Source organism: Eimeria necatrix, genomic scaffold, assembly GCF_000499385.1.
Source record: "Eimeria necatrix Houghton genomic scaffold, Enh_scaff455, whole genome shotgun sequence".
NCBI lineage: Eukaryota > Apicomplexa > Conoidasida > Eucoccidiorida > Eimeriidae > Eimeria > Eimeria necatrix.
Window position 1 is genome coordinate 1 of NW_013654340.1, and position 10,000 is coordinate 10,000.

General features: G+C 54.5%; 2 protein-coding genes across 2 annotated transcripts in view; one reads left to right on the plus strand and one right to left on the minus strand.

The window, feature by feature from the left end:
* Nucleotides 1-480: 480 nt before the first annotated feature.
* Nucleotides 481-5,755, plus strand: ENH_00055440 (CAM kinase, CDPK family, putative; the record flags this gene model as incomplete). The annotated part of the gene is made up of 11 exons (XM_013581582.1): nucleotides 481-1,258; nucleotides 1,362-1,413; nucleotides 1,814-1,943; nucleotides 2,147-2,306; nucleotides 2,494-2,651; nucleotides 2,878-2,969; nucleotides 3,186-3,273; nucleotides 3,494-3,587; nucleotides 3,818-3,956; nucleotides 4,539-4,964; nucleotides 5,063-5,755. Coding segments are annotated over 11 exons (2,810 nt in total), but the record flags the coding sequence as incomplete, so codon positions are not given.
* A 1,694-nt stretch (nucleotides 5,756-7,449) lies between these two features.
* The window catches only part of ENH_00055450 (hypothetical protein, conserved), a gene marked incomplete at both ends in the record, with an annotated part of 2,765 nt that continues 214 nt past the window's right edge, over nucleotides 7,450-10,000 (minus strand). The window contains 7 exons of the mRNA XM_013581583.1: nucleotides 7,450-7,521; nucleotides 7,750-7,820; nucleotides 8,056-8,716; nucleotides 9,128-9,276; nucleotides 9,492-9,571; nucleotides 9,795-9,865; nucleotides 9,990-10,000. The exon at nucleotides 9,990-10,000 is cut by the window's right edge and continues 214 nt beyond it. Of these exons, the coding sequence (XP_013437037.1) occupies nucleotides 7,450-7,521; nucleotides 7,750-7,820; nucleotides 8,056-8,716; nucleotides 9,128-9,276; nucleotides 9,492-9,571; nucleotides 9,795-9,865; nucleotides 9,990-10,000 (1,115 nt within the window). The remainder of the gene's footprint in view (nucleotides 7,522-7,749; nucleotides 7,821-8,055; nucleotides 8,717-9,127; nucleotides 9,277-9,491; nucleotides 9,572-9,794; nucleotides 9,866-9,989) is intronic.

Below are 10,000 nucleotides of genomic sequence, written 5' to 3' on the forward strand. Positions count from 1 at the left end.
GTGCTGCTGCTGCTGCTGCTGCTGCTGCTGCTGCTGCTGCTGCTGCTGCTGCTGCTGCTGCTGCTGCTGCTGCTGCTGCTGCTGGTGTTGCTGCTGCTGCTGCTGCTGCTGGTGTTGCTGCTGCTGCTGCTGCTGCTGGTGTTGCTGCTGCTGTTGTGTTGGTGTTGGTGCTGCTGCGGGCGGTGGTGCGGCTGCGCTGCTGCTTTGCGTGCCAGAATTGCTGCTGCTGCTGCTGCTGCTGCTGCTGCTGTGTGAGCCGCTGCTGCTGCTGCTGCAGCTGCCGTAGGTTCTGCTGCTGCTGCTGCTGCTGCTGCTGCTGCTGCAGCAGCACGCTGCGTTGCAGATCCTCGCAGACCTTCGATGCGGACTTGCTTCTTGCGCCAGAATTATTTATTTATTTATTATTTATTATTTATTTATTTATTTATTTATTTATTTATTTATTTATTTATTTATTTATTTGTTTATTATTTGCTGCAGGAATATCGGGGGCGGTGCGGCTGGCGGTGCAGAAGAGCAGCGGGCGGCTGGTGGCTGTCAAGACACTGCAGCTGAGCTGTCTAGACACTGCAGCAATCCGTTTGCTGTCGAACGAAGTTGGGGTGTATCTACAGTTGGATCATCCGAACATAGCGAAGTTGTTGGATGTTTTTGCTGACAAGCCTTTCCTGGAAGCAGCAGCAGCAGCAGCAGCAGCAGCAGCAGCAGCAGCAGCGGGCGCTGCGGCGACGGCAGCAGCAGCGGGCCCAAACGGCGCGCGCAAGCTCCCGCCCCAGGCTGCTGCTGCTGCTGCGCTTGCTGCTGCTGCTGCGAAGGGCGCAGCAGCAGCAGCAGCAGCAAGGCCCGCAGCGGCGCCCGCCACTGCAGCAGCAGCTGTCGGCAGGCGCCCCAGCAGCAGCAGCAACAGCAGCAACAGCAGCAGCAGCAGCGACAGCAGCAGCAGCAGCAACAGCAGCTGCTGCCAGCGCCAGCTCCCCAGCACCGCCACCAGCAGCCGCAGCAGCCCCCACCCCGCTGCCCCCACCCCTACCACCAGCAGCAGCAGCAGCAGCAGCAGCAGCAGCAGCAGCAGCAGCAGCAGCAGCAGCAGCAGCTGCTGCATTCGACTTGTAATGGAGCTTTGCACTGGAAAAGAACTTTATGAAAGACTTTTTCAAAAGAGAAAATACCCCGAAAGAGAAGCAGCAAAAGCAGCAGCACAAATGCTAGCAGCAATTAACTACTGCCACCAGCACTCCATTTGCCACAGAGACCTCAAGTGAGTTTATTTAATTAATTTAATTTAATTAATTTAATTAATTTAATTTAATTTAATTTAATTAATTTAATTTAATTTATTTATTTAATTCGATTTGCTGCAGGCTGGAGAATTGGGTTTATCTAGATGAACGAGAAGACGCGCCGCTCAAGCTGGTACGTTTGCTGCTGCTGCTGCTGCTGCTGCTGCTGCTGCTGCTGCTGTTTCAGCTGATGCTATTATTGCTGCTGCGTTTTGGCTGTGGCTGCTGCTTTGCTGTTGGCCGCACGTTTGCTGCTGCCGCTTTTTGAGTCCGCTGTTGCTGCTGCTGCTGGTGTAACTGCTGCTGCTGCTGCAGCTGCTGCTGCTGTTACTGCTGCTGCTGCTGCTGCTGCTGCTGCTGCGCTTGCCTGCTTCCCGTTCCCCTGCTGCCGCCGCTGCTGCTGCCTTCCACCTCGCGTCCGCTGCTGCTGCCGCTTGCGCTCCCGCCGCCGCTGCTGCTCCCGCTGCCGCTGCTGCTGCTGCTGCAGAGGCTAAGCTGCTGCTGCTGCTGCTGCTGCTGCTGCTGCTGTTTAGATTGACTTCGGATTTAGCTGCCTCTTCAAACCCAACAACCCCATGAGGGCTATGCACGGGACAGTTTATTATGTTGCCCCCGAAGTAATGGATGGCAAGTACAACCACCTCTGCGACGTCTGGAGCATAGGTAGGGTTTAGGGTTTAGGGTTTAGGGTTTAGGGTTTAGGGTTTAGGGTTTGGAACTTCGGGGCGGGGGCTGGGGGTGGGGGTGGGGTGTTGTGGGAGGGAGCTGCGGCTTGGGCTTTGGGTTTTCGTCTGGGGTTCGAAAGTTAGGGTTTAGGGTTTAGGGTTTAGGGTTTAGGGTTTAGGGTTTAGGGTTTGTGTTTTCAGGGGTGATTGTGTACATGCTGCTCTCTGGGACTCCTCCTTTTGGAGGCAAAACAGATTTGGAAATAATAATTAAAATTAAAAGATGCAGTTTGACATTTGATGGTCCTGGATGGAAGGGGGTTTCTTCTCTCGCAAAGTCCTTCATTTCTGCGCTGCTCAAGTGAGGGTTTAGGGTTTAGGGTTTAGGGTTTAGGGTTTAGGGTTTAGGGTTTGGGGGTCGGGCTGGGGGTGGGGTTTAGGGAAGGGTTTCTGTTCCCGCTGCGGCCCGAAGCGAGGAAGCGCCTGGGGTTCAGGGCCTAGGGTTTAGGGTTTAGGGTTTAGGGTTTAGGGTTTAGGGTTTGGCGCAGGCGAAACCCTCGGGAGCGGCTGACTGCAGCACAGGCGCTGCAGCACAGGTGGTTAGCAGCAACAGAAACGGAATTAAGAAGTTATCCAATTGACATTCAAGTTTTGAAAAGCATGCAGAGGTTTGCGTCTTGCACGACCATTCAACGAGCCGCCCTAGGTAGGGTTTAGGGTTTAGGGTTTAGGGTTTAGGGTTTAGGGTTTGGGGTTTGGGGTTGGGGTTTGGGGTCTGCGGGTTGGGGTTTAGGCCTTAGCTCTGGCTTGACCTTCAGGGTTTGCAAGGCAGAACAAGCAGCGAAAGGGAGCTTTTCTCTGCGTTTTAGGGTTTAGGGTTTAGGGTTTAGGGTTTAGGGTTTAGGGTTTAGGGTTTGGGGTTTGTGGCTCAGGGCTAATTGCTTTGTCTATGCCGAGCAAAGATTTAGACGAATTGGAAAAGCTGTTCTGGGCTTTAGACCAAGAGGGCACAGGAACGATCAAGGTGAGGGTTTAGGGTTTAGGGTTTAGGGTTTAGGGTTTAGGGTTTCAGGTTTAGGGTTTAGGGTTATGGCTGCTGAGTGTCTCTGCACCGATTCAGTTTGTCTTTGTTCATCAACACCCTTTACCTGTTCCTTCGCAATCGAATACTAAACCCTAAACCCTAAACCCTAAACCCTAAACCCTAAACCCTAGACGCTGATTTGGTGGTTTGCGGCAGGTCGAGGGTTTAGTGGACATATTAGTCACCAAACTCAAAATCCCAGAGGCGGAGGCGCGCAGGATTTTCCACCGCATAGACTTGACAGGTAAACCCTAAACCCTAAACCCTAAACCCTAAACCCTAAACCCTAAAACCTAGGGAGACAAAACACAGTGCAGCGCTGGCTGTGTCGAGGACTGTTACAGGGGGCATTCTAGTCTAGGGTTTACATTTCAGAGCGAGCGTTTGGGTTCGTGGTTTAAGGGTTTAGGGTCTAGGGTTTAGGGTTTAGGGTTTAGGGTTTAGGGTTTAGGGTTTGTTTGCAGGGGACCAGGAAATAAACTACAGCGAGTTTTTGGCGGCGACGTTTCAAACCCAAGTCTCCCTGAGTCAATCCTTGATTAGAGAAGCTTTCGAGAGGTGACCAAAACCCTAAACCCTAAACCCTAAACCCTAAACCCTAAACCCTAACTCCTGTGCCAGTTCTGTTCCTAGTGCGCGCAGCAACTCCTTCTCAGTGTGCCGGATTAGCACCACTGATCCCACAGTGTCCAGGGTTTAGGGTCCAGGGTCTAGGGTTTAGCGTCTAGGGTTTAGGGTTTAGGGTTTAGGGTTTAGGGTTTAGGGTTTAGGGTTTAGGGTTTGCGCAGGCTGGACGTGGACCACCGGGGCCAAATTAGCCTCGAAAATCTGCGGCAAATTTTGGGGGACTCTTATGGAGGGTTTTTGGCTGAAGAGATTTTGGCCCAGTGCGACATTAAGAAGAATGGAGTTATAGAGTTCGACGAGGTAAACCCTAAACCATAAACCCTAAACCCTAAACCCTAAACCCTCGACGTGGAGGGGGGTCGAGCCAGAGGCGCCTCAGCAGCGACTGACGGGCAGCAGCTCGGCCTTCTTCACACCAGCTAGCTAGCTAGCTAGCTAGCCATGGAGCTAGCTAGCCATGTAGCTAGCTGGCTGGCTAGCCATGTAGCTAGCTAGCCATGTAGCTAGTTAGCCGGGTAGCTAGCTAGCCGTGTAGCTAGCTAGCTAGCTAGCTGTGTAGCTAGCCATGTAGCTAGCTAGCTAGCTGGCTAGCTATCCGGCTAGCCACGTAGCTAGCTGGACAGCTAGCTAGCTAACCAGCCAGTTGGCTAGCTAGCTGTCTAGCTAGCTAGCTAGCTAGCCAGGCAGTTGGCTAGCTAGCTGTCTAGCTAGATAGCTAGCTAGATAGATAGCCAGGCAGTTGGCTAGCTAGCTAGCTAGCTAGCTAGCTAGCCAACTGCCTGGGTTGGGTTTCCTTGGACGCTGAGCGTTAAGGGTTTACGCTGTTATCCTGGTCTGCTGTTTAGGGTTTAGGGTTTAGGGTTTAGGGTTTGTGGTTTGCAGTTTATGGTGGCTCTTGTGGGCGCGGAAACCCTCGAGAAAGAAAATTCTTCCCTCAAATTGCCCGGGCCAGGAGAGGCTGACGTGGTAAGCAGCAGCAGCAGCAGCAGCAGCAGCAGCAGCAGCAACAGCAGCAGCAGCAGCAGCAACAGCAGCAGCAGCAGCAACAGCAGCAGCAGCAGCAGCAGCACTGTTAATAGTAATATTCGAAGGAGTAGTAGTGTCAGAAGTCTTAAATGCAGCAGCAGCAGCAGCAGCAATAGCATTAGCAGAGGCAGAAGCAGCAGTAGTAGCAACAGCAGCAGTAGTAGCAGCAGCAGCAGCAGCAGCAGCAGCAGCAGCACTAGGTGGAGGCAACTGGAGTCCCTGTTGCTCCAGCTGCTGCAGATACGTGCTGCAACAGCAGCAGCAGCAGCAGCAGCAAAAGTGGTGAAAGCTGCTGCTGCACAGCTGCTGCTGCGGCTGCAACACTATGTGCACTGTCTTCTTTCGTGCTGCTGCTGCTGCTGCTGCTGCTGCTGCTTCAGGTAAAGAAGGGCCCCACAGATTCAACGGAGGGGAGGAAGCAGTCCAGTAACCTCGAGCCCATGCAGCAGCAGCAGCAGCAGCAGCAGCAGCAGCAACAGCAAATGCAGGAGTCCGTTAAGCAGCAGTTGCTGCGGGAACCGCAGCTGCAGCAGCACGTACAGCAGCAGCAGCAGCACGAGGAAACGCCGCAGAAGCTGCAGCAGCCGCAGCAGCACGAGGAAATGCAGAAGCAGCTGCAGCAGCCGCAGCAGCTGCAGCAGCCGCAGCAGCTGCAGCAGCCGCAGCAGCTGCAGCACCAAACACTGCCGCCGCCGCAGCAGCAGCAGCAGCAGGAAACACCGCCACCGCCGCCGCAGCAGCAGCAGCAGGAAACACCGCAGCAGCTGCAGGAGCACAGTCGCAGCGATGTTGCGGAACCAGCAGCAGCAGCAGCAGCAGCAGCAGCAGCAGACACGGAAAGAGCAGCAGCAACGGCGGCAGCAGCACACTGCACAGGAACAGCAGCCGAGGTAGCTAAGCTAGCAGCCAAAGATGCAGCAGCAGCAGCAGCAGCAGATGCTGCAGCGAGTGCAGCAGCAGCAGCAGCAGCAGCAGGTTCTACACCAGCAAAGAAAGGAGGCGCAGATCCTGCAGCAGCAAATGCAGCAGCAGGAGCAGCAGGAGAATGCTGCGCCCCCATGAGGGGCCTCTGAAATTAGGGTTTAGGGTTTAGGGTTTAGGGTTTAAGATTTGCCGAACCCACTCGAGGGCCCCGCTGCAGAGTATCCCTGCAGCAGCAGCAGCAACAGTAGCAGCAGAAGCAGCAGCAGCAACAGCAGCAGCAGCAACAGCAGGCTGCCAGCAGCAATTTGTTTTGAGGGGTGCTGGGGTGTATAGGCAGCTGAGGTGTCTGTACACCTCGCCCACTCCTTCCATTTGTTTTGCTGCTGCTGCTGCTTCTCTTTTGCTTTTATACAGACACTTGTTTTCTAGAGTTCTGTGCACACTTTGCTGCTGCTGCTGCTGCTGCTGCTGCTGCTGCTGCTGCTGCTGCTGCTGCTGCTAGTAAAGACGCGTCAGAAACCTTCACTGTCTTTGCCCTCCATATGGGTCGGGCGCGTTGGCCTCATAAAGCGGCTGGCTAGCTAGCTAGCTGGCCGCAGCTTGATAGCTAGCGAGAGCTATCTAGCTAGCCACCTGTGGCTAGCTAGCCACAGCTAGCTAGCTAGCCACAACTGACTAGCTAGCCACACGGCTAGCTGGCTAGCCAGGGCTAGATAGCTCCCGGAGCTAGCTAGCAAGCCGCAGCTGGCTAGCCACCCAGAGCTAGCTAACTAGCCACAGTTGAAAAGCCAGCCACAGTTGGATGGACAGCCACAGCTAGCTAGCCACAGCTAGCTAACCACAGCTAGCTGGATCTAGCTGGATAGCCAGCTAGCCACATAGCTGGGTAGCTAGCTAGCCAGCCAAATAGCTAGCCAAACAGCTAGCCAGCCAAATAGCCGACACACTCTCCAAATGACCCAGCGCGCAGCCAGCTAGCCAGCTAGCTAGCCAACTAGCTAGCCAGCTAGCCAGCCAGCCAGCCAGCCAGCCAGCCAGCCAGCTAGCCAGCCAGCTAGCCAGCCAGCTAGCTATCCAGCCAGCTAGCCAGCCAGCTATTTGCCCACAGCTAGCTGTTCGTAAGCAGCTAGCTAGGACGCTGCGCTAGCCTCGGGCCAGCTAGATGGGGGCTGACTGCAACTCCAGCAAATAGCTAGCTAGCTAGCTAGCTAGCTAGCTGAGTAGCTAGCTAGCTGGCTAGCTAGCTAGCTGGCTAGCTAGCTGGCCAGCCAGCTAGCTACATGGCTGGACTGCCGCCGTTAGAGCTCTTCTCCCTCCTCGTCTTCTATTTCTGCTAGGCGCTGCTGACTCGATGACAAAGCCTGCAGCAGCAGCAGCAGCAGCAGCAGCAGCAGCAGCAGCAGCAGCAGCAGCAGCAGCAGCAGCAGCAGTTGCAGCAGCAGCACTTGCAGCTGCGAGCTAGCGCGGGATAGGGCGCCGCGAAGAACAGCAACAGCAGGAGTGCTATCGCAGCAGAAGTAGCAGCAGCAGCAGCAGCAGCAGCAGCAGCAGCAGCAGCAGCAGCTACAGAGGCAGCAGCAGCTGCAGCAGCGACGCAGTGACAGGAGCAGCAGTAGCATCAACAGCAGGAGCTGCAACAGCAGCAGCAGCAGCAGCAGCAGCAGCAAAACGTACAGCGCCGCTAATTGCTAAGAAGATGCAGCAAACGCCGAATTGGAGTATCAAAGGCTGCGCGCAGACCCCCTCACAAACCCTAAACCCTAAACCCTGAACCCTAAACCCTGAATTAGCTGGCAGCGAGAGCAGCAGCAGCAGCAGCAGCAGCAGATCTAGGGTTTAGGGTTTAGGGTTTTAAGCGAACCTTCCACGGCATCCCCGCCAGCACTTTAAACCACGGCTGGTACACGCAGAGGCCCTGAAGCACACCTAAACCCTAAACCCTAAACCCTAAACCCTAAACCCTAAACCCTAAACCCTCACAAGGGGTAGGGGCTGTAAACATCCGGCCTCAGAAGGAGGATCTGAAACCCTAAACCCTAAACCCTCACAGCCAGGCATTCATCTGCAGCCCAATATCTTAAACTCTTTGGGGTTTACTTAGGGTTTAGGGTTTAGGGTTTAGGGTTTAGGGTTTAGGGTTTACCTCTAGGCGAGACTGGCAGCGCTGAATTACGGACAGCTGCGCCAGGGGAGCCGCAGCAGTGCCCAGAATAGCTGCAGCCGCAGCACACAAACCCTAAACCCTAAACCCTGCTAAACCCTAAACCCTAAACCCTAAAGTGTTATGCCTAAACCCTAAACCCTAAACCCTTGGCTTCGAAGCATAGAGGCTAAACCCTTGACTCCAGCTGCTCAGCGGCACCAGCCTTTGATCCTTAAATCCAGGAATTATGCAGCAAGCCCTAAACCCTAAACCCTAAACCCTAAACCCTAAACCCTAAACCCTCACCAGATAGCCAGGCTCTCATGGTGTATTCTTCAAGTTGCTGCAGCCTTTTCTCGACGGAGTTTTCGTCTGCTTTTGGTCTTCGCTGCTGCCTTGGTTCTGCTGCTGCTGTTGCTGCTGCAGCATCAGCAGCAGCAGCAGCAGTAGCAGCATCTCCTGCTGCTGCTTCCTCCTCGGCTTCCTTCTTGCTGCTGCTGCGTCTGCTGCTGCTGCTGCTGTTGGCTCCGTTGCTGCTGCTGCCGTTTGCGCCGTTGCCGCTGCTGCTGACGCGCTTCCCTCCGCCGCCCTCGCCCCTGCTGCTGCCGCTGCTGCTGCTGCTGCTGCTGCTGCTGCTGCTGCTGCTGCTGCTGCTGCTGCAGCAGGCTTTGTTGTAAAGAAAAAAAGAAGCAGCAACTAATTCATCTACTGATCGAGACAAAATAAAAGGAAAAGAGCCTCTCCAAAAAGCAGCAAAGCCATCAGCCCGCAGCGTGAGCTGCAGCATGTCTCTTGCTGCTGCTGCTGCTGCTGCAGCAGACAGCAGCTCAGCAGCAAAAGACACAAACTTCAAAGGAGAAGCAGCAGCAGGAAAATAAACTGCTGCAGCAGCAGCACCAGGGACCTCCACCACCGACAGCCGCGTCGCCAGCAGCAGCAGCGGATAAGCAGCAAACTCCGCAGCCAGCTGCACGCAAACCCTAAACCCTAAACCCTAAACCCTAAACCCTAAACCCTAAACCCTAAACCCTAGGTGCTGCACTGCGGGCAATTCTTTCCAGGAAGTGACAGCAAACGCATTTTGGCTGCATGCAATTTCCACATAACGAATTCAATATGACAAACCCTAAACCCTAAACCCTAAACCCTAAACCCTAAACCCTAAACCCTAAACCCTAAACCCTTCAGCAAGACTCGCCTTGAGAAGCATAGGCGGCAGCAGTTCTGTGGCCAAACACTTCAGAAGAGGCTGCTGCTGCTGCTGCTGCTGCTGCTGCTGCTGCTGCTGCAGCTGCAGGTCCTGCTGCAGCTGCTGCAGCAAAGGAGACAAATCGGTGTCTGTGTCTCTTGTCTCTAATTCTCTGAGGCTGCCAATCACCCTTATACTCCCGTTGCTGCTGCTGCTGCTGTCGCTGCTGCTGCTGCTGCTGCTGCTGCTGCTGCTGCTGCTGCTGCTCTCTGCTAGGGCCTCCAAAGACTCCAGCTGGGGCTCAACTGCCTTTCCCCGGAAGAAGCCAAAACAGCGCCCTGCAGCCACAAACCCTAAACCCTAAACCCTAAACCCTAAACCCTAAACCCTTGGCTGTAAAACCGAAATTATTGTCCCCAATTCCTTACTTCAGGGTTTAGGGTTTAGGGTTTTTAGGCTGAAAATGTTGTTCCCTGGCGCCGTACCCTGCTAACGCTAAACCCTAAACCCTAAACCCTAAACCCTAAACCCTAAACCCTAAACCCTAGCTCACCAAGGAGGTCAAAAAGATACTGGCTGCAGAAGACAGTCTCTCTGTAGCAGTAACGAAGCAGCAACCAGTGCAGCCCGTCCCTGCGAAAAAAGACAAACCCTAAACCCTAAACCCTAAACCCTAAACCCTAAACCCTAAACCCTAAACCCTAAACCCTTGGCGACGAAGCGTCGGGCCTGAAGTTAAGACCTAGCCCTCAATTTTCATGCGGACTCCAAGCCTTGCGCGCTCAACCCAAACCCTAAACCCTAAACCCTGAAACCCTAAACCCTAAACCCTAAACCCTAAACCCTAAACCCTTACCGGCACAGCCTGTGCAAGCAAGAAGGAACAAAACCCCTGAAAAGGCCGCCGACTCCCTCGGCTTCGTAGACCTGCGGAGCCACAGCTGCACTCTAGGGTTTAGGGTTTAGGGTTTAGGGTTTGGGGCCCGAGTAAAGGCTTGAGCGCGAGCCTAGGGTTTAGGGTTTAGGGTTTAGGGTTTAGGGTTTGGCGAACCACGCGCAGGC